The 24090-nt window shown below is 39.3% G+C and overlaps 1 protein-coding gene across 3 annotated transcripts in view; it reads left to right on the forward strand.

Moving 5' to 3' along the window:
* The first annotated feature begins 820 nt into the window (after window positions 1-820).
* Window positions 821-24090, forward strand: part of ARID2 (AT-rich interaction domain 2) — a 102506-nt gene continuing 79236 nt past the window's right edge. For 2 of the 3 annotated variants that reach the window (XM_072360457.1, XM_072360466.1), the window contains exons 1-3: window positions 821-916; window positions 1075-1168; window positions 2266-2363. In XM_072360457.1, coding sequence (XP_072216558.1) covers window positions 825-916; window positions 1075-1168; window positions 2266-2363 — 284 coding nt within the window. In that variant the 5' untranslated portion in view covers window positions 821-824. Of the gene's footprint in view, window positions 917-1074; window positions 1169-1975; window positions 2047-2265; window positions 2364-24090 lie in introns of those variants that run through there. The other variant, XM_072360477.1, reaches the window with a different exon arrangement.

The raw sequence follows: 24090 nt of genomic DNA on the forward strand, positions 1-24090 counted from the left end.
CCCTCTTCTCTTTCCGCCCGGCTTTGTGTGAAGTTTGCGGCACATTGCAGATGAGCCCTTAGCGGCGAGAGGAGCCTATTGTTCCCCGCCAGGAACTGCTTGCTGGGGCTGCGCTGGCTTTTGCCTTCGGAGCTGCCTCGTGCAGTACCGGGAGCGGCCTCCGGGCTCCGCTGTGTTGCGCTCTCGTCCAGGCAGAAGCACGGCGGCCTCAGATCTTTTTGTCTGAGAGAGAAGAGAAGTGAATCCCGTTGCCGCCGCCACCGCCGCCGCCGCCGTAGCCGTGCAGTGTGTGTGTGCGAGAGGAGGGAGCGAGCGAGGGAGAGGGCGACCGCGCGGAGCCGCGTCTGTAACACACACACACTGTCAGTACCTCACTCCGGCTCCCCCCACCCCGCCACAACAGTAACCCAATTCATTGTGTGATCCAGCAGCACCATGTTGAGTCTCATGTGCAGGCTGGATCGGTTGGGTTCGCGGTGCTGAGAGCGGCAGCGGGAGGAGGAATCGCGGAGCGTGCCCCTCTCGCTCCCGTCTCTGTGCCCGCGCGCTGTGTGGAGGCAGGACTCGCGGTTACCGCACTCGCGGGGCTCCCTTATTCCTTTTAAACTTTTTTTCAAGCAAGCCCCTCTCCATGGCCGATCCCCGGCCGAGCACGGGCACCTGGGTCTCTTAAAGGCGAGGAGGAGCCGAGGATTGTTGTTGTTGTCGTCGGCCGTTTTTTTTTTTTTTTTTTTTTTTTTCAAATTGGATTTAATTTTTTTTTTTTTTTTTTACGAGGACCTTTTTTTTTTTTTTTTTTTTTTTTTTTTTTTTTAAATACAAAAATGGCAAATTCGACGGGTAAAAACCACGCAGACCAGCGGAGAAAGGGACTCGCTTTCCTGGACGAGCTGCGGCAGTTTCACCACAGCAGAGGGTGAGGAAAATGGGGAGATGGCACGGGAGGGGGGGAGGCTTTAACCGAGCAGATCCAACTTCCAGCCCCTTCCCTGAAGGACACGGCGGCCCCGGCGAGGGGAGAAGAGGGGGCAGAGCTGACAAGTGGCGGTGTTTTGTGTGGATCTCCTTTGGCAGGTCTCCTTTTAAGAAGATCCCTGTGGTGGGTGGGAAGGAGCTGGATCTTCACGCTCTCTACACCAGAGTCACCACTTTAGGCGGATTTGGGAAGGTGAGTGGAAGTTTTAATTTGGGTTTCCCTCCCGCTAACCTCTTCCCAAAAGTCTCCTCTGACCCCCGGGGGCGGCTGGGGGAGCCTGGATGCCGGGAACCGGCCTATTTCCAGAGGGTTAGGGAAGGTGGGGGGTGGAAGGAGGAAGCAGGCAGGCAGGTTGGTGGCTCGGCCTTGTCGGCGGAGCGATGCGGGGGGATCGGGGTACGGCGTCCCCCGGCCTCGCCCCGGCCCCGTTCCCAGCCCACCTCCCACCCCACCCCCACCCCCCCTGCCCCGGGGGAAGGAGAGGGGGGAGCGGGGCGTGTGGGGCCGAGAGGGGCAGTTTGTTTCGCTTGTGATTGCGGCTCTGCCTGCTTCTCTCTGAGGGAGACGAGAGAGTCTGAGCGCAGTTTCAGTGCAACTCAAAATTAGCGGGCATGTTTAACATCGATAATCGGCACGGAGCATGGGCTAGGAACCGAGCCTCGCGGCCGGGGGGGGCCGGGCGCTGCCCTCCGAGCCCTTCCCGGGGAAAAATAACAAAAGGGGCACCCAAGACGGTGTGTAATCAAATAGCCATCTTTAGGCTTCGAGGCTGGGGACAGAGATGTAGGCCTCAAAAGAAAGGCCTCTTCGTGGCTGTGGTTCCGGCCCGGGGGGACCCGCCGGGAGGACCCCGCGGCCCAGGGGGCGCCCCTCCCGCACCGCCCCGCATTGTGGGCAACTCGTGCGGGTTTTAACGGACCGCGGCAGGATTTAAAAGGGGGCGACAGAGGGACTCCCGATTGGTTATTGTCCAGGCAGGAAAAACAACAACAAACAAACCCCAAAACGACGCGAACCCTCCTGCTCGTCCCTGAGACCTGAAAAATACAGATCGGCGGGGGATGCTGGTGGTGAGGGGGGGAATACCAGGGGGGGGAGCAGGGGGATTCCCAGGGGGAAATACTAGGAAAGGCTGTCAGCAGGAAATGCGGCCCCGACCCCACACACGTTCCTGTTTATTTATTTCAGTATATTTATCCGTTTGCTCCGTGGCAGCCCCCCTGTTTCGGTGGGCTCTGTGGAGCTGTGCTGGGGGCACGGTGTGCATCGGGCCTGTGTTGTTCTGACAGGTCTCCGAGAAGAACCAGTGGGGAGAGATCGTGGAGGAGTTCAACTTTCCCAGAAGTTGTTCTAATGCTGCCTTCGCTTTAAAACAGTATTACTTGCGGTGAGTGCTACCAAGCTGTTGCTGTGGTATTCGTGAGGGTGGGATTGTATTTGGTTTTCATGGCGTGCAATAATAAAAATACCCCTGCTTTTTAAAAATGCTGTAACGTAGCCCTAAAAATACTTCCAATTCCCTGTTTGTCTGGTGCAATGGTCAGTTAAAGGAAATTATGTTTTACGGCTATTTTATTTGTATTTTACGTCTGCAAGCCTTAAACTTTGATGGGATCCTCAGTATGTAAAAGAGATATGTGGGAGACGTTTCTGCTGATCGTTTCAGAACGGTGGTACTAAAGGACAGTCAGTAAGGGATTCTGTTATTGTAGTTACAGAAACTTAGTTTAATTTTTGAAGTGCTGAAATGTGTTCCTGTATGTGAAGTTGTTTACAGCTCACTTGGGCCAGGCAGTGAATGAAAATGCATCAGCAGGAAGACAGGCTGCTTGGGATAAATTATATCGTTATCAATTACTAGCAGCATTCATTAGGTTTTATTTTAGAGTACAAAAGATAAATATATATATTTTTTTCTTTTACTGGAAAAATAATAGATTGCTGCAGTTTTTAAAAATAAGGTTACCTTCCTTGAAATCATCCAGATGATTTTTTATGAGGCAGATTATTTTTTAATGTAGCATGGAGTTAATGTTGGATATTTGAAATGTCTGTGTGCGGTGCTCTTCAGCTACTGGATGATTTTTTTAAAAAGAATTAATTTTGATTAACTTGGTGGTTATTTTTTACGTGAAAGAGCTTGAAATTATTGCATGTTTCGTGTCTCTAGATGCTTTGTAGAGACGATTGTGTTCAATTTAGAATGGAGTTTTATGCAGGCTGGTTAAGGAATGTAGTTTTATGTTTCTGAACTGTATAGATGGTATATTTAATTGCTGTTAAAGATAAGATAGATGAACAGTATGTATGAAAGATGTGTGGGCTTTTGGACTTGTGTTTTGGTGATGTGAGTACACACAAGCTTTATCTGTCTGCAGTGTGGCCTTCTGAATTAGGAAATGCAGTAATTGTACAGGTGCACTTTCTATTGGTTGTCCTAGATTGACTTCCAGCTTGAAGCTGTAGAGTTCAGAGCACAGTAGAGCAGTTATTGAGTTACAGTGATGCCTGGAAAACCTTAGTCAGATATCTGTAGTTGCTGAATTTTCCTTTTTTTTTGGTGATGACGTATGATTGCTTTAAGATCCAGACTAAGGAAAGAAATGCCTATGGTTAATAGCTTTAGCAAAGTTTAGGATTGCTACTAGGCCTAGGAATGAAGTGGGAAGCTCAATTTAGGATGTCCTGTTTATTTTCTTTCTCTAATACATAATATTATGGTGATGTTGCTAAAGAGTCACTGAATCATTGCAAATAGTTACTGCTTTTTGAGTTCTTCTATTGGACCATGTAGTAATCTATTACCTGGCAATATTTTGCATATAATTTGCAAAATGATATTTTTTTAAATTTTTTTAAAATTATTATTATTTTTTTAACCTACTGCCTTTAATTTCATATTACAGAAGCTTGAAAGCTTAACTTTTTGTACTGTAATGTCATGGTTGCATGTCATTTGTGTTTTCATATATATTTTGGAAGCGTATAAATGCTGTGAGAGTTAACATAATTAATGTTAATTTAGCATCCTAGTGACCATTAATTTCTAACAGGATACTACTTTCTAATTTAGAATCCATCATTCAGAAATACTATTTTTATTGTTAACATTTTGTTATTGGCATTATTTTATATACAATTGCTGAAAATGCATATAATTGATTATTTACAGATAATATAAATGGTTGTGGTGCTTTCTTGTTTGTTTGTTTTTTTAATTGGGAGTTTTGAATAAGTTGATAAGAGGAGTCTTTCAGAAGGTCTGGTTCATCATAATCTCTGTCATTTGCATAGGCCATCCTGAAATAAGCTGTCAAGGTGGTTGTTTGGGGCTGGTTTGTTTTTGTTTTGCTTTTAGAATTACTGCTGTACTCACTGTTGCTCTGGCATAATCTGAGTTTGATGTGTTTTCCAGCTGGGTTCACCACCCTATATGTGCAGTATGCAGGCTGTATATACATTTCTGCTAGGTTAATGCTTGTTTAGCTTGTTGAAGGTTTTGGGGGGGATTTGGTCATGGGGAAATAAAAGTGCTCTAATGCTGAATTTGTAGAAAGAGTTTTGTGTATCTGTGTCAAAGACCATAACCTGAGGTTTCTTATAGAACTGTATTTTTATGAACTGCTGAGAAATTACCCTTGGGTTGAAAAAATAAAAAATAAAAATATTCCTCGAGTCTGAAATATGAATGTAGGCTTGATCTTGCTATTGTAGTGATTTTGCAAACAAATTCCAACAAACTGAGGCCCATTAACTTCAGGATACATTTTTATCCAGTTGTATGTTGTGTCCTATGAAGCGATGCAGTGACCTGCATGGCAGGTGGGATCCTGCTGGATTCAGAGGGATTCGGGGGTTGCACCTAGAGGAATACATTTGCGGATTTGGGTCTGTGATGGTTTGTGATGAAAGTTGCTTCTTTCTATGAAACATCTGGCATGCCGTGTTGGCTGAGATAAAATCTCAAGCTGCACGGACCCCTTGCTCGCTTTACTGTTATCTCTAATAATGCAGTCATTTTGACTCTAAATTGCTGTGTAAATAATTTAGGAAGTTGAATTATTTTGTGTGGCATTAGTAGTCCTGTTGGCTTCATCATACTGAGTGTTTTGCAGAACAAACATCAGATAACCTTCCTATAAGCTGTTGTGGGGTGTGTCTTTTTTCTTACAACTACTTTTTCTTTTTGACTGTTGTAGAATTGTGCTGGTTGTCATTGGGAGTGTATGTTAGACTTCATTCATGATGTGAACTGTTCAAACTTCTGACACAGTTCTCATAAATGATACAGAAAATATGATAGACCATCCCATCAACCCCTTCTTTTCCCTTGCAACCGCCCTCTCTTTTCTCTCTCTAGAAAAAGTTATTTGTAGCAGAGAAAGTCTGAACCTTTCCAACTTTGTGCCTGCATTGCTTTGAGCTGTCAGACAGGTGAAATAATTTATGCACTGTGGTTCTTAGTGAGCAGTCAGAAGCCACACTGCCAATGACCATTGATAGGCTCTACTTGTTAATGTAGTTCTGTAAGTCTGTGTGAGCGTCACAGAGTGTAATACCTTTGGATGTAGTGCAGATTAGATGTTTCATCTCAGTTGAGGTGAATTAGGAAAGCATTATTTTACAGTATAAATGAAAATATTTTAATGTGGAGCAATAAATGTAAGTATTGGTAGTGTGGGCATGCTTTACATTTCTGTTAGTTGGTAAACCTGCAGTAGGTGAAGAAAAAGTTAACGTGAAATGTAGGCTGTGCTTTATGTTAGAAGTTGATTAGATTACAGTCCTACGAAGAATTGGACTGATGTGACCTTCTGTGTTAGTACAAGGTTCTGCTGATTTTCATGTGAGAGTAAGTGATACATTTATTTCTGTTGTGGGTCTGCATAAGGCCTTTGAGAGTGAGAGGCCTTGTGCAAATGAAGTACGCAATTCTAAATGAGTTTTTGCTTTTAAAAAGTATTCGTCTGCATTAAGAGATATTATGTGAAAGGACAGAGTGTCAGGTATGGTAAGTTTGGGTCTCAGTTCTGCAAAGCTTATGGTGAAGGCAGCAGAAATTAGTTAATGCTGGTAAAAAGGCGAATAAGAGTTTGCTGTTGTAAATATTGGGAAGGTAAGGGATAACTGAGTAGAGAGAAAATAGGTCCATTTCTAAATGGAAAGGGGCATAAACTTATAAAGACAAGCCATTATGATGAACTTCCTGAAAATGCATGTATGGTAGAATGGAAAAGTGAGGGCAGTTAAAAACCAGGACCATGTGAAATAGTTATTGACAACAGAGGGGCACTTTAAAGTTAGGAAAAGAGTTAATGATAGTACTGATCTCCTACTTAAAAAAAAAAATAAAATAAATTTGAAATAAAAAGGGGGGGGGGGAGAAATAGAGAATATTGGGGGGGGAAAAACATGAGCTGAAGAACTAGATAAACTTACAGGATTTTAATTCCTGGTTTTAATAAAATAATGGCAGAAATAATAGGAAGACAACAGTAAAAGCCTGGAATTTTCCAAGCAAAATTACTTTGAAGAAGTATTTTTTGTCATTCTTGCTCTGATACTGCGGCAGCATCTGCACATAGATCAGTGATGATGGGTAAGTACGGGACTGGCTTGCTTGCCAGATCTGATTGCAGGTTGAAGGCCTCAGAGGATGAAGAGAAAGTTGTAGCTGTAGTATTTTTATGCATATTTTACTGAAATATAAGTACATCTCTGAGTCACTCATTAACAAATTATTTATCTATGCCTATAGACATCTGAGTGAAAAATTGGTTGAAGGACCATAAACAAAAATCAAACAAAGTATGAAGAATATATTTGGTGAGTCACAGCAGTTTTAGGTGATAAAAGAGTTGCTTGCATATGCATGCAGTAATACAAGATTGGCCATTTTAGGCATATTTAGTGTCTGTGTTGATGAACTTAATGAAAAAGTGACTAGTATACTAGTGACATTAGCGGGTGATAAAGTGAGAAGCGTTAAACACAAGGCAAAGCAGAAAAGAAAAAGTTATCTAAAGAAATTAGACATGTTGGAAAATATAAATGAGATTATTTTGGAAAACACGTGCTAAAACATCTGAGGGACAGTAATCCCAAACAGGTATTCACTGTGAGGGAATAACCTGGAAAGCAGTGTTGCTGAAACAGGAATAGGAGTGATACCGTGGGCCTGATAATCCTGTCAGTTGTGTGCATCCAGCTCCCCTTCATATAAAAAGGATTTGTGCATGCTTCTGACGGGGAGAACAGGCCTCAGTTTACGGTGTGGTGTATAGACTTTGTAAAACAGGTTGGAATGAGCTTAGGCTACATCCACAGAGGCACTGGAAATGAGAGAGACTGATATTTTTTTGTATGAGATTGTGCGACTGTATCCTAAGTACTGTTTTACATCCAAGCACCTTTGCAACAGGTGTGGCTACTTGACAGAAACTTAGAGAAGAACAGGAAAATATACAGAAGGCAGAAAGGACTAATTGATTTTAAAGTAATTGAGGAATAAATATATCTTATGTGGCTTAGAGAATATTTTGGGTGAAATGGGGACATGGTATCTTAGAAGCATTTTAAAGGGCCTACATACTTAAAAGGAAGATAATATTGAATAAGATAAGGAGCTATGTTAATGTGTGAGCTGAGATGAAACTGAAGGAGAAATTTCAGAGCAGACAGCAGCACAGAAACCTTAACACATGCTGTTCAGAAGTTGAATGAGTATTACAAGCTTAGCTGGGAGGGAAACCCACACCATGGGTATCCAAACCTAGGCTGGTCAGGGTGATAGGTACTGTGTGATAGAGAGCGAGCCAGGACTGGCAGAAAAATGGACCAGATAACCTTGCAGTTTCTGTCCATTCTTGAATAACATTATAATGAAGGCTTTCATCTTAGAAAGCTGTAAACATTTATTGTAATACTACAGACTTCACCTAAAAAATCAGCCGTGCTTAATTTTATCACAAATCCTGTAGTCATTGGCAGGACAGAGAATGAATACATGGGTGACATTTTAGTGATTTCTGCCGGGAATTGTTTTTCCCTCTCAAGGTAAGAATTGCAAGGCCTGTTTCAGTGAGGCATCCGAGGCCTTGCCTTTCAGACTTAACCGAGTATTTTGCATAGTTGGAGAGAAATTCTGGTTTAGTTGTATTGTAATAATACAGTTGACATTTACAGTCAAGAGTAGGTACTGTTTGTGCCCTGAAGTTTTATTTAGAGGAATTAAATCTGATGGTTATTAAAATCTCAGAATGTCTCTCTATAGGAGTTAATTTATTTGGATGATTATTGTCTAGTCAGAGTTGTTGTGCATCTGCTCAGAGGGTAGTAGAACCTATGTAAAAACAGAACCTGCAAGCAGCAGGTGAAAGGAGAAGTAGTTACCTTAAAATTTATCTTCCTTAGAGTTGTGTTGTGTTACTAGTCACTATGCAGATGTGTTTGACCTCTATCAAAGTTCCTGTGCTTTTCCTGCAGAGGGTAAACTCCACCACTGAATGCAGTGAAAAATCAGTGAGGTGAATGTTAACATACTTGCTCTTCCTGATTATTTTCTTACAAGCATTTTAGTAGAAATGATTACCTAAATGCTCCTAAGGTGAATTTTTCTGGTTTATTGGGAGAGGGGAGCAGTGTTGGTCTCCAGTTGTAAAGCAGAATTCTGGTTGCCTTACTTGAAAGCTTACCTAGGTGGATGTCAGAACTAATAATCTACAAAAAGCAAGTTTCTGGGAACACTGTGGTAACTCTTGGTGACTTCAGAGCCTACTGAATCTTCTAATAACTGGTGCACAGTTTGTATGTTAATACCATTTTCCAATCATCAGCTGAAACAATATAAAAATTAATTTATGTTTTTGAATTATTGATAGCTGTGGTAACATCTTAGGTTTGAATAAATGGTAAGCATATTACAGCAGCACTGAGAATGCACAAGGATGGAAGGGTATTGCTTCTTTCCTACTGGAGTGGAATAAGCCTGGGCTAAGAAAAGGGGTTTCAGACTTTGTTCTACAGCTAATAGGCTTTAATTGCCATTTTTTATTTGCAGTGAAACCTCAGTAGGCTTTCATACTCTTCCCCATCATGGCCCCTTCCCCTCTTTCCTCAGCAGTGGTTTAGATGTACAGTTTATTCTGGCTTACAGGTGTGAGGCACTAGAAGTACAGACCATTCCCTTGAAAAGTGCATATCAAATGGGAATGAAATCCAAATATAGTAGAACCTCTTGTTTGTTTAATAACACAAGATTCCAGTTAGGGTAGCCAACTTCTTTTCTTTCTGAGCCTTATTTCAGCCATCCATAGGGATACTGGGAATTACCATCTTTCAGAGTTTTAATCAGTAGCCGAGCACTGTTGGAAACATACAGCAGTCTGGAGTTGTGTTCTGTGAATTGGAAAAGTGAAAACTAAGTATGCAACAGATGATGAGAGTGGATTGTTTGTGGTTTGTTTTAAAATGCTTGTTCAGAGTGTCAAAGTGGTGTCTTTGAGCTTCTGTGGGACTACTTGAAATAACTTCAGTATCAGTCAGTATTGTTACAAGATACATAGTTCATACAGGGAGTTAAATATAGGCCAGAGATGCCATAACAAAATCTTGTTTCTGGTTATCAATCTGATACATATTTATTCAGTGGCCTTAGTTAAATCATTTGCTGTCTTTTTATTCATATTTCTAAAGTGAGTATAGTGGTGTTTGTTTACCTGTCACACAGAGAAGTGTGAGACTGTAAGCTCTTTAATGCAGGGATTGTGTCTCTTCGTGCTTCTATGTCATGTCTTAAATATATGAAAATGAATATAAATTAGGAATATATGAGGAAAATAAAACTACTCATAAGCTTGTTTGCCCTCTGCAGTATTGAAAAGCAGAAAATATAGTATAGATGAGAGAAAGAACAATCTTTACTCCTTAGGGAATAGATAAACTTGGGATACCTAAGCAGAGAAATATTGGAACAGTTGAAAGAAAGAAGCTTATCTTAAGGAAGGATAATAAAACAGCAAGATGGTACCCAGAATAGCGAGCTTAGGCTTTGCCTGAGGTACTAGATTAGTGAGCTGGGTATCAGATCTAAAATACAGTCTCCTTGGAGCAATGAGTTCAAGTCTGAGCAGACCTGAATTATGTTTTCAGCAACATGCTAGTGACACCGAATTCTCTACTTTTAGTTTTCATGTTTAAAATGAATGTGCATGTATTTATTGTAACTCTAGATAAATGGTAGCAAGCCAGCTATGCTGTAAAGAGGGATTGCATATTGTTACAGCACAGAGGAGTTCTGCTGAATGATGCAGTAGAGCATGTTTCTGTGCAACAGTGAACTGTGTTCATATTATTTTCCTTTTTTATTGGTGTGGGAGGAGCAACCGCTCAGATTAGTAGTCTTGTAGGATAATTTACAGGGTGAGTTGTCAATTCATAGCTTCATCGACTGCACAGAAGTCCTGTGTGGTAATGCGGTTATTACCATGCAGAGACCTTCCATATCACAATGTTTGCAACAGTTTTTGTATGTTTGTTTGCTGAAGTTTTGGTGGGTGAAACTTATGGCTACAGTTATTTCTCTGTTGTTATGCACTGTTACGTTTGCAGGTTGGCCTCTGCCTTCCAGTTGAAAGGTTGTGGTGCTTCCATGATAATCTGTGTGGGAAGATTCTCAGCTCTGTAAATCGCTAAAACACGTGACTGCCTTTGAGTAGCTCAGTTCTTTTGGGGAGTATTCTGGAGTAGTGTTATAAGATTGTGTGTTATGAGGACATGATGCATCGGGGTAACTATTCTTCTGGGATGCAACCCAAGGACGTAGGTTAAATAATAGTAGTTTAAGTTGGAGGCAAATTTAGCATGCTCTTAGTATGTTAACAAAGATAATTATGTAAATAGGTGTAGTAGAACTGTGTGATTTATTATTATTACTAGTTTAAAATTTGAATTAAAAGAAAAGCTATGAAAATAAATGTAAGAGCATTACTTCCCTTCCTCAGTGACTTTACTCGGGACTATCTGGGTTCTGGTGACTCTGATTAAATGCTGTAGAACCCAGTCAGGTAAACAGTTCCATACTATAGAGTTCACATATGTTCTCTGTGATTTTGGGGAAGATAGGAGAGCTCTGAAATGCTGGAGATTGCAGAGCTGTTTTTTGAATGCTTTTCACCTCCTGATACCATCTATGAAAACCTGGGGAAATTTACATTTGAAATGAACAGTCTGTGTTCATATAATGCCATGGTTGCACATTAAATACCTGAAAAGATCAGGGTTGACCTCATTTAAGTATGAATATGCAACCTTATCTTTGTCTCCATAGTATATTCTTTACAATAAAGCCTTATGTGCTCTGTGGAAGTAAATTCCATGACAGCATTAATCTGTTTGTATCACTGAGGTATTTTTTATTTTTTTTTAATATACATTTACATAATTCTGACTCATTGCTCAAGATGGTAATTGATTATTCTCAATAGCAGTTATTTCTGTGGAGTTTTTGGGTGTGCTTTCTGGACATCCTTTCCCCACTATCTTGGCTTTTGCCATGTTATCCACATGGGCCAATTCAGCAATTTCTTTGCTTGTGGGTTGAGGGGGAATAACCTGTGATACTGGTATTGTAGCTCACACGTCTTTTTTTCTCCTTCTAATCATAGTCTTCTCAATCTTTGACTACAAGGTGGAATTCATTTTCTGTTCCTTGACCCCTTGATACCTGTAGTCATAGACTGCATGTGGAATATTTACTGTAATCAAATGAATTCCTAATTGTAAAGAAAACTGATGGAAAGAAAAGGTGTATGCAGGTAAAAGGGCAAGAGGACAAAGCGCCAAAATTCAGGTGCTTAGCAACCATAAAATACTGAATTTTACAGCAAAATGAGAATAGATTCCATTGGATCTGGAAAAAAATAAAAAGAAAAAAGTGCAGCTGTGGACATGTGGAATTCACAGGATCCAGACCAATATCTAAAAGGTATTTCACACATCTGAAAAATGTGCTTTCAGGTACTGTGCAGACCCAGTCAGGCATTGCAGCGTTGGTGTGTGTTTTGCTTGTTCTCCAAGGTCATTTTGGTAACGGTAGTGCATAGAGACACAGTTATTATTTTAGTGAAAATTTTGTTTTGGAGCACAATCATGTGCAAAAGCTGATCACTGTAGGAAATTATCGTGTTTAATTAGATGTGAAGAATATTCAGGGCCTTAAGCACCCCACGGATCGAGGTACCTTTAGTAAGCATTTTTCTTCACATGCTTCAGAATGCATTTTCCAACAAACTTAGCTAAACTTGTTATCCTGTTGTAAACCACGTGCTTCTTTGAGTATAACATGAGGTTGTTTACTGAGGAGTATGTTAATCAGTGCACACAGAATCATAGTAAAAGTGGAAAGTATTAAAAAATCAAAATACAATATTCAGTGGCAATGACTTCATTACATTCTGTAGTGTTTTGTTAGTATGTCTTATAATTAATGTGCTGAATTATTATTATTACTGAAATATGATTTCTTTTCTAGAAAGATGGTTTTTGTCATAGAAGAATGCAGGATTTGTTTTCTGTTTAGACATTTACATCACCGGTATACAAATTCTGCTTTTCTTCAGTAGCTTACATCATTACAGAGAGCAGTTTAATTGTGTTTTAAATGGAGTTAGCCTGTTGAAGAAAGTGCTTCTGAAGTAAAATCAAAGAGAAGGGTAGCTCTGAAATAGTTTACTGTTCTCCGTATGTCTACACACAAACTCCCCACTTTGCAAAATGAAGTGCTTACGTACTTCTGTATGGATATGTCTGTGCATTGCAGTTTGACCTGATAATTGTCTGTAAAGTTATAGGTCCAATGGAAAGCCACAAATTTTTGTTAGTTTTATGGTGACTTGCTGCTTATATTGATCTGCCTTATGAGCTCTGATTGTGGACTTTTGCCCATGTGCCCTAGAAGAATCTCATTCTTGTTCAGAGCTGGGCTGATAGCGATGGCATTCTCTGTCAGTCCTGCATGTGTACTTTGAAAGGTCAGATTCATAAGACCTGGGCCATGTATATTAACACAAAGTGTGCTGACTTTAGAAGGAGAGGCCCTCAGATACTGCAGTAGGTGTAAACAGGGGGTTCATTTCTTCACTTGTCCTCAGGAGGCTTTTGCATAGAAGCAAAAGTTGCATACAAGGGTGTGTGTTTAATATATATATATTTGGTGTTTATGAATGTAACAGGATTTGGTTTTTTATATGATTAAATAAATTTAAGCATTTGGAGTTTTTTGTAATCTAGTTAAGTCTGGAAAACAAAGAGCTGTTGGCACTTACTGAAGGTCCAGCTGGTGGAAAGATGTACAAAAGATTTACTTCTACATTAAACTTTAACAATCAACTTAGCAGTCATTTTATATGTTAAATGTGGAAATGTATGTCCAGACTTTTACTTAATTATTAGTGCAAAGATATACTTGTAATCACTGTGTCTTGCGTAGATGTACCAAGGGATTTACTCGCTTTAGTTTTACTGTTGTAGTGTCATCTGTTGAATTGCCAACTTTTATGGCCTTTGTAACATCAGAACTACAGTTAGAACCTTCTTTATGTTGTGGAAATAATGATGGAAAGTTAGAGTGAAATAGACACAAGATAAATGTGATTGTTCACATACCATATAGCATACAGCAGCAGCATAAACATACAGGACTGTTGATCTGATTGCTTTACAAGGTGGTACTCTGTAGGGTGGATTGCACAGAGCTCAACTGTAGAAGGCAACCAGGTAGAAGCGACTCTGTGTTGTATTTAACTTTATTTTTTTTGATGCAGCTTTTTTGGCTCAGATCATTTGCTGAGGTTTGCAGATTCAAAGAATAAATGTATTTCTTGACTTGGCATGTGCCCATTGGGAAGACATATATCTCCATGCCAGGCAATCCAGATGTGCAGCACGGAGTCACTGAGATGCATCTGTGCAGCTGGGTTGCTGGCAAGTCCGGTGCTCATACCCTGAGCTGAGAGGTGTACCTTGAGCTCCAGGTCCACCTGGTCCCACCACGTGAAAGCCAAAGAAGAGGGAAGACAAAATGTGTGGAGCTATTTTAAAGGGAGAGGAAGAAGAGCTCTTGAACCTATATAGGTAGTTGATTTGCAAAGGGAATGTGAATGTAGTGAGCTGGGTGCGTTTGTGCACTGGGTGAGAAGACCGGCATGTCTGCATTCTGGTGGTGAGGACAGTGTTTGTCATGATGTATGGGATAGATATGTTTCAGAAAGAAAAATAGTGGTTATGTAGTCACATGCTGAAAAGTTACAGTCTTTAATGGCCAGCCCCCTTGTTTAGGTCAGTCCCTGGATATTAGGACTTGTGGCCTAGAGCTGGGCTGCTGCTGAGTGAAGGATGTTGTTGTGAAGTTCTCTGTGATCTCTGGACTTGAGCTGCACCATCTGCTTTCTGCTGTGAGGTTTTGATGCATGATATAAGCCTTCCAGTGGGTTCTTCTGCCCAGTGCTGCATTAATATTATAAATTTCTCTTCTGCTGGTTTATATTTTTTGCTAACACCAAATTTACCATTCTCATTTTGATGTAGAAATTCTGTCATCATCATAATTAGTTACTTTTATCCTTACATTAAAATATGATAAGGGCATAAATTACATATAATAAAATGATTCTCTGAAAATAAAGGATTTTATCTCTTCCCTAAAGAGCTTTCCGGGAGGTGGTTTCTTCTTGGTTAAAAAACCAAACTTCTTTATAGGCATTGCTGTGCTTAAGAAAGCTAGAAGGATACAGTTCTGGAACTGTGAGGGTTTTTTCACGTGCTGATGCTGTAACTTTCAGAAAGACTGAAACATTCCTGAGGAATTTGTTCATTAATTATGTGAAATGCAGCAATGCTATTATGTATGTGGCATGTGGAACACTGACTGTTAGCTTCAGTTTTGAGATAGTTGTACTCGGACTCCTCCAGTCCCGCCTCTAACACTACGTATTTGTTAAGAATCAGTTTTTAACTGAAAATTGAATGGAGGAAGCTTTCACAGATTCTAAGAAAAGCTTTTATACCTATATGAAAATGAAGATTTGGAGTCAAAGTTTCAGTCTTGGGGTGGAATTAAGTGCAAAATGCTGTTTCTTTCTGATAGTTCATGACTATATGTGTTCTGAAACTACTGCTTGCCCTGTGCCTTAGGCTTATATAATATGGGAAGAGAGCTACTAAACTCAGTTTGTAGTATAGAAATGTGAATGTTTAAAGCTACTCCAAGAAGGGAAATGTGAATTGTTCGGTGCAGTCAGTGAGCAGAGAACAGGCGGCCTACTCCAAGGTGTGGGCAAACTGTATTTTTTATGTAACTGCGGTTTCTGCCATAGTATACAGGTACCATCATACAGCTGCATAGTTTCTGTTTATGATTGGAATTATTGTTTATAATATACACCTTTTCTTTCTGGAAGATAACAAAAAATTGTGTTTGGCGGTTGTGCTTATTGCCACTTTTCTTTTGAGCTCTCAGTAACATTGATGTCTCCAGAGAATAAAAGCAGAAAATTATTTAAAGGGGATACATAGCTGCTTTCTCTGCCTCTTGCTCTACCACACTGCATGGAGGAGGGTGGAAAAGGAGCATAGCTCCTCATTGTTTCTTGCAAATGTACATCAGAAATTATTGCTGTTATCTTTCTTAGCAGCTTGTGGCATCCTTTTTCAAGCAGACAATATTGCTGTCCCTTGAGCGACTGCTGTGCTGCTGTCATTGCCCACCAGTAGTGATACAAGCTCTGCTTTCAGGTTGTTGGTGGTGCTGAGGGGTTGTGGTGCTTTTTTGTTGTCGTTGTTTGATTGTTCTTTTTTTTCTTTTGTCATTGTTTGTTTGGTTTGGTTTTAATTATAGGGATGTGTTTTTATGGACACCTGCGTCAGGGTTCCACTGAGTGCAACATTAGCTGCAGAGAGGCGTGCCAACAGACTCCACTCCTGAATTGCCCACTTCTGTTAGTTTATTCTTTTGCTTATTTTTATCAAGTTTTGTAAGTTATTCTTATTGCGTTACGGTTGACTCTCTGAAAAGAATTTTCTCGTTTGCTTTCCTTTAGATTTGTTGAGGTTGTCATATGTACCAAGGGAAGTCTCATTATAGGCAAAGCGGGGAGAACAACTCCCAGAATATAGAGAGCAACTCTAGAATATAGAAAGGACTCTGCGTATTTAGCAAGTATTTATTCTTTATCTCTTTCTCCCCTTTTTCAGTAGGTTTGCGACAGTAGATCAAATCTTGTCACTTAGGTAATTCTCAAGACTTAATGGTTGTCTTGTGTTCCTGGAAGTTATTTACAGATGGAAATAAACAGTTTTCTTTGGCTAGTACATAATATGGAGCAGTTTCATGAGTGATCAAATTAGTAAGAACTTTAGGTCTCACAGTATGTATGTATGTGGATACTAAATGAGGAAGAGAGAGAAAGATCAGAGAATCTTGGTGAGTTTTAAAATGAAGATACTTGGTGATTAAAGAGGTTGTTATTTTTGCAGTGTTTTCAAGAAAGCTGAGTAGGGACATTTTGCTGGCACTGGTCTTAGAAGAAGAGAGCTTTCCTAGTCACAGGTTGTCAGGTAGAGAGTTTGTGTGCTGGTAGGTTTTGTATGCAAAAAGCATATGTGAGAGAGTACTGTGCATTGATGATGATACCGGAGGCAGTGATAGAAAGATTAATGCAGTATGGAAAGTTAAATGACAGAGTTTATCAAGGAATAATACCATAGGTTAGAAGTGTTGAGACAGGTAGATTTGTGGAGCAGAATGTGTGCAGAACAGACTGAATTATGCTTGAAAACATTTTCCTTGACCATGAGAAATTCCTGTGTAATCAAGACACTTAATCAAAGGAAATTATGACGGTGCTGTGAGGATATTTGGTGAAAGGAGTACAAATAGCATTGAGTTAATAATAATAACACAAGAGATGTATGGCTGATTATGAGCCATAAAGCATAGGCAGTTAAGGTTGAAAATAAAGTGAGTATAAAATGCTGCATAGTTAAGAATTTTTCGACATGCCATCAGAAGGAAACAAGAGAATCCTTAGTGTAGATTTGGGCCTTTTGGCAGAAGGTGTATGGTGGGGCATTTGAAAAACAAATATTATTAAATTGGATTCTGCTAAGGCTTAAATCCTTGATAAGTTGGTATCTCTTACATTGGGAAATGAAACGCCTGAAAAGATTCCAGGAGTCATGTAGTAAGTCATTTGAGGTAGTATTTATGTAATGATTTATGTTTATTTCCTTATGACCAAGTTGTTTTTATACCATTTAAAGGACTTTTTTAAAAGTCAAGAAGTATCGAAGAATGTACCAGCTGTAGTTTCCATTTGTTCTTTTTACTTTAAGTATAAAATACTGCTGTTACAGACCTCATTTAAATTTTTAGTGCTAATCATTTCAGAGATCACAACTGTGGTGCCTGGCAGTAATCCAGCTCCTGATACACAAGGCAAGAACATTTGCCCTTAGAGGAAGAAAATCTCCTGGAAGTATGTTACTGCAAAGTCATGTCAGCGAGCATCGGTACTTGCTTAGTGGACGTAGCTGCCATTGTTACTTTACTTTCTTTCCTTTTGTATCTCTGTCTTCGTGCATCTTTCTCTGCATCCGTGCTCCCATGGGTGTTCATTGAGGAGGCAAAGATAAAAGATTCCCAACATAAGTAAACAGAAATAGTTGTGTGAAATAAGGTCATCCATAGGACTCATGTTCCCCTCTCAACCTTTTTCTGCAAAGAGATATGCATACTTTTTTTTATCAGTAACACTTAGGTTAGACATCGTTTTGAGAAGTGATTGATCTCCCACCACTTCTTCATGTATTGCATTTATGCTTCAGAATTCTAAAATCAGTTCTCAGTTGTCAGCTGCCTTGTGGGATATTCTCAGCAGGACCCTTCTTTTCTTAATAATCAAGGCTGAAATGCAGTTTATGTGCAGTCTCACTATTTTTCGTCGCAGTTGTGTACGCTCTGAACAGCAGTTGGGAGATTATGGATGCAGAAATGGTCCAGAGTCTGAAAGGATAAAGGATATCTATCAAAAAGCTTGAGAACTGCTACCACAAATGCCTCTCACTTTTATGGTTAAATAAATATGTGTCTTTATCTTAGGAAAAAAAACAACTATTCAGTAATGCAGTACAGTGTGAGAAATTAGACTTGCCCTATGGCTGGTAAGAATTTTTGTAAGAACAACTTAACAAAAGATGCTTGGTTGAAAGGATGCTTGTTTTCTGGTACTGTAGTTCTCACCCTGAAGGTTTCAGGCTTGTTTTCAGTTTACAAAATGTTATTTACCACAACTATTTGTTGTCTCGAAAATGGATTGTTAGAGTTGTGTTTTGCAGTTGTGCAGCAAGTGTAATATTTCATACCTAAGCAATTTCATTTAATTAAAGGAAGATTTTTTTATTTTTTATCTTTTAGAAAGTTCTTTACTACAAAGAGGGATGGCAGTGGAAGACTGCTTTAGTAACGTGAGGCCTTAATTGTGGGTGAGCTGCTTTGGCGTTCCAGGTGTCTGTGTCTGCAAGCCTCTCAGCTTGGAATAGGAAGTTTTAATATCTACTGTCTCATTATGCTAAAATACTTTGGAAGTTTAGATTATAACTAGGAACTTCCTTTTTTCGTAGTAGTAGCAGTATTTTAGTGTAGGTAAACTAAAACCTGAACACCAATGTCCTGATTAATCAAGAGGTGCAGTTACTACCCCATATCAGCCGGCTGTTATTCTCAAGTTTGTCTGTCTTGATCTTTGGCTTTTGGAGTTTTACATAAAGCTGCCCCATTTATTTTTTTTTAACCTGTTTGTAAGCTTTCTCCAGTGGTACTTGTTCCTACGTCGTGTATTTAACTGCACAGTAAGCACTATGCTTGTACATACAAAACAAACCCCAGCAAGTCTACTTTTTTTTTTAACCAGACTTCAAATGACTGATTTACTACTGCATGAAGAACAATCAGTTTTAGGCTTTACCTTACATGGTGATCTCAGAAATAAATAAGAACGGTTAGAGTGGCTAACTGTTAATGTTATGAGTTGCTCATGAACGTTAAGAATTGAGCAACCTCTTAGCAGCAATGAGAAGGCTGCCATAGGACCACAGTTTTTTCATCAGATCCCATAAAGACAGTAGGGTGTCAAATTTATAGCTAGTATAAAGCTGATGATGACCGTGTATCACTTCTTTAGAAGAATAGGAAGGAATTTTTTGCAATTAATATTGATAGCAATTAAATTTCAAAGTAATGATGCTGTACATGTCAGTTAAAGGCTGTAAGTTTGTGTGTTTACTTCCTGTAGGCTTTTACATTAGGGATGTTCTCTGAGTGCCACAACAAGTGAAGTCAGGGATCCCCGCTTTGGGAAGAAGTTTGCTGTGTCTTACAGAATCAGAAGCTTTATGTAAGGAGCATGGTCTAGTGAATCTTCATAATACTCTCTTGATTAATCCGCAGTGAGCTGATGGTGCTGTTGTACATTGGAGATCTACCGTACACACCACATGTAGCGGATGGAACAGGTTTAGTTCTGGTAAAGAAATAGTACCAAATATGCATTTGCTATAAAATATTTTAATATACAATAAGATTTTACGACGTGTAGTTTTTAGATCAAATAGTATCTGCAGAAAGTAAAACTATTTTAAAGATATACATTGAGTTGCAATAATAAAAGTATTTCTGAAGCGAGTCGTATATTTAAATGTAATATTGCTTGCAGTTACAACTGGCGTAATAGAATGTTCCGGTAATGCGGCTTTGGTAAGAGTGGTTCTTACTATCAACATTTTTGTAAAATAGGTTAGAAAAAAGGTATTCGTGTTGTCTCTTGAAAGAAAACTCTTAATGCCTGGAACAATTTCAAACAATTCATTTGTATGGTTAAAATAATCCCAGAAATCTTAGAAGCATTTATTTTAGGGACAATCTGTACAATACTTAAAAGGATGAGGATTCTTGTTCTTGGCTTTTGTTTTAATTATTGATGTTTACGACAGCTTCTGTTCACTTCTTTAATTTTGTAGTAAAACTCAAAGCCATTCCTTATCTCTTCCATTATGGCAAGTTCAAACTTTTTCTGCATTTCAGAACTGCTTTTGGCTGTGCAGACTACTGCAACTCAGCAAGGTCAGGGCTTGTAGTTAGAAAGTGTCATTCATATGTTCCATCATTACATTCTGGTTTGTCTGCATTTTAGGTAGTTAAAATTGCCTTCTTTATTTGCATTATTTAGGTTCATTTGACAGCGTATCAAAATAGTAACTGCATGAGAAGGGCACTGATGCCGGTGTTGAAAGAGCAAGGAGCATGTTGTACCTAAATTCTTATGGGGACTGCAGTGGTCATGATGGTGGGTGAAGAACAGTCTGGTTTTCGTGAGGACCTTCCTGTTCTGATAGCTGTGCAGTTCTGCCAGTTTCCTCTTTTCCTTTTAAACACGGGGCACTCAACAAATATAACAGAAGTTTTCATGTCTCTTGACAAAGGGGAGGAGAAACTTGGCTTCCATCTCTTTAACTAGTAATACTAATAGCTCATCACACTTGTCTGGGATGATTACTTTATACCTTTAAAGCTCTGGGATGCTGAAGAAATTGGTGATGGATTCCTTTGTAATTTTATCCTTTCTATTCAGGAAATGAGATTGTATAGGAGTTTGTATTAAACAAACGAAAAAAAAACACGGATTTTAGGCTATGTCAGGTTTATTTACCTGATTTGACTCTTACATGTTCCCTTACAACGGCCTGAGACTTTCCCACAGTTGATAGATTGGCTCTGAATTGCTGGTGGATGTACAGCAGGGTAGAAATGGGGGACTGTTCATCTTATTTCTTAGGAACTTTTACAAACAGCTGCAATCAGTTGGTTCTGCAGCATAGTTTAAAGTAGCTTTGATAGGAATATTTGTGCCATTACATTTTCACGCAATATGAAGACATAAAACAAGGAAGTGTGGAAGGTGAAAAATGGAAGAAGTTTATCTACCTGCTCATACGCTGTTTAGTGGTCTGTTTTCCGAGAACCACATTTATGTGCGCTGATAAAAGATGAAGTTTTGTATAAAGACAGGAAGAAAAATAAATTCCTTTTTCTTTACTGTCTCATTAAAAAAACGTTCCAGAAACACGCTGACACTTGGGCTTTTCAATGGAAGCACCTTTTGTTAATAGCACGGAACGAGAAAAACATACAATGCTTTCTGGAGAAATCTGAAAATAAAATTGAGAATGTATTTTGTGCGTTTCTTAAGTGTGCTTTATAATAAGGAACGTTTGCAGGAAAATAAAATCCTTGTTAGGATTAGCCTGCTGCTTTTTTCTTACCTAATGCTTGCAATCTCTGATGATGGTATCACACACGGATCCTATGCAGAGTATTATGATCCGGTGATGTGGGATTATGATTTCATACGAAAACAGGGAGGATGGAATGTGCAATATATTTTCACAAAATATTGGTTTTGTTAGTTGATAACTTGTGCTTTAAAAGCAGCTGTCACGATGGAATAAATTGGTCTCAGAAATTATAATATTGGTTATTACTTAACTAAGGCAATAGGAATTATCTGTTATAAGGCTTTGTGATAAAATTTGCATGCAAAAGGTTATCATTAATGATGCAGTGAATTAGGAAGGTAAATTGTGATTTGGCCTGGGTTTATTTTTTTTTGTATGTGTGTGGTTATCCCCTATACTCTGTCCTGGTGTGAGTCCACATCTGGAGCTCTGTGTCCAGTTCTGGGCTCCTCAGTTCAAGAAGTGCAGGGAAATTCCAGACAGAGCCCAATGGAGGGCCACAAAGATAATTGGGACCTGGAGCATCTCCTGTATGAGGAAAAGCTGAGAGACTTGGGGCTGTTCAGCTGTGGGAAGAGAAGACTGAAAATGGATCTTAGTGATACTTAGAAATATCAGAAGGACAGAAATCAAATGGATGGGGCCAGACTCTTTTCAGCAGAGATCACAGACAGAATAAGGGGCAGTAAACACAAACTGGAACATAGGAAGTTCCATACGAACTTGAACAAAAAGTTATTTGCGTTCAAGGTGATGGAACCCAAAGAGGGAGTCCAACATTTGTCAAGCCTCCGTCTCTGGAGGTATTTGAAACCCTCCGGGATGCTTTCCTATGTAACCTACTGTAGGGAACCTGCTTTGGCAGGGGATTGGACTAGATCATTCCCAGAGGTTTCTTCCAACCCCTATGATTCTCTGGTTCTGGGAAGTCCTCAGGAAACACCGAATTTAAGAAAGAGGGCAGAAATACAGCTCACTGCTTTTGGCTGAAGATCCAGAAATCTGTTCCTGTATATTTTTGGGAGGAATTGGTTCTAATACATTTGCCTATCATGGAACAGAATTGAGTTTCTGTCGGTTTGTATTGGTATTAGTGTCAGATGATAGATAGGATGACAAATGCTGCTTGTATGTCATTTTTATGCTTCTCAGGTAGCGAGGCCACACCTGTACAACAGAGCATCCTTTAAACTTGAAACACCTGTAGAACTAGTTGCTCAATTACGTTTAGTTTCCAGCACTGAAAGAAGTGTGGTTTTTCAATGACTTCCATTTCTCATTAGGCTGTGATGTGGTTTTTCTTACTACAGGTGAGGGGAAAATAAGGAAGTTCTGCAGTTGTTATTTTTTGAGTGATGCTTTATAGTTGCCTGTGTGAGATAGAGTTAACAGACTAAGTTGAAGATAACTATTGTAGATCCTCTTTAAATGTGGACGTTATTAAAGGAAAAACTAAACTGTGGAAGATCAAAACTTCAGTGAAAGTTACAGCATTGCTGTAACATCTGATCACTTCATTATGGTCTGTGTGAGTCCTAATGAAATTTATGACTAGTTAAAAGTTATGTCTAAGAAGCCTTTGTTGTTGTTGTTGTTGTTGTTTTCTAATTTTCTAATCACTTGTTTATTCTGATTCATGAAATGTCTGTCTGAATTTAAAGTATTTAAAATGCAGGAACGGTTATTGATGTGCCAGAATTGCAAAAAGTGGAATGCTGTATTATCAGGAAATAAGCGAATACGTAATTGCTGTCATAACCAGTGATCGTTAGAAGCATTAGGAAAAAAAGTGCATCTGAAAAGCAAACTTTTTTTTCCTGAAACTTGAGAAATGTTCTTACCTCCACAGCTTTGAATGTATAAACTTCAGTGGTTTTCTTTTTTCAAAGTCAGTTGCAAAAAGAAATGTCAAAGCGTATGGCCAGTAAAGCATTGATTAGACAAAGGGTGTACCAGTTCAAGTTGTGGTTGTGTAAACCGTTCAGGTCCTGGAAGCTCAGTGGCATTTTTAGTTCTGAAGGTTCTGTGTATGTTTCAAGCAGTGGTGTTATGTTTGTATCCATTATTAAGGTTAGTTTACATCACTTAATTTCATATTTTCTTAGAGCTCTAATAATTAGTTCATACTTATATCTGTACCGATACTTTCAGTATCAACTGAACAATTGCTGTAGTACACAGGTAACTCAAGCTAGTTTATTTTTCAACCACCTGCCCTTGTATGTGTCATACGACATGTATATTGAGATACCTGTCTGTCTGTCTGTCTTCTAACATTTGGAATCTATTGGTAATCGGTGAACAGTTGGACTGGATGATCTTTTAGGTCTTTTCCAACCTTGGTGATTGATTCTATGTAAAATTATAATGGCAAATGTTGTCAGTTTGGAGCGTTGCTGCAGGTTTCTGCATCAGCATTTTAGCAGTACTGGTTTAAGTGCTTCTTGGCAGCTCCTTTTGTGTGTGTTGTGGTGCCCTTAGAGTGTTTGGTGCTTTGTGTTAAGGTTAGTGAAGCTTCCAAGGTTTAAGCTGGGGTATGTGGGAGTATCCTGTCATTGGAGTAGTGTCCAGTAACAAGAAATTCTGCATTTGTCACATATTTATGCATTTACAGATCTTTTCTGGGAATTTTAGCTTGCACAAATGATTGGGTAAATGGCTTTGGAAGGATATTATCAGCGCATAAAGTCCTCAGAGTAAATAATGGTCAGCTCTGTGAAGGAATGAATGACAAAATCCTGCCTTATGACATCGTACATTCTCTACAA

The sequence above is a fragment of the Excalfactoria chinensis genome, chromosome 1, assembly GCF_039878825.1.
Source record: "Excalfactoria chinensis isolate bCotChi1 chromosome 1, bCotChi1.hap2, whole genome shotgun sequence".
NCBI lineage: Eukaryota > Metazoa > Chordata > Aves > Galliformes > Phasianidae > Excalfactoria > Excalfactoria chinensis.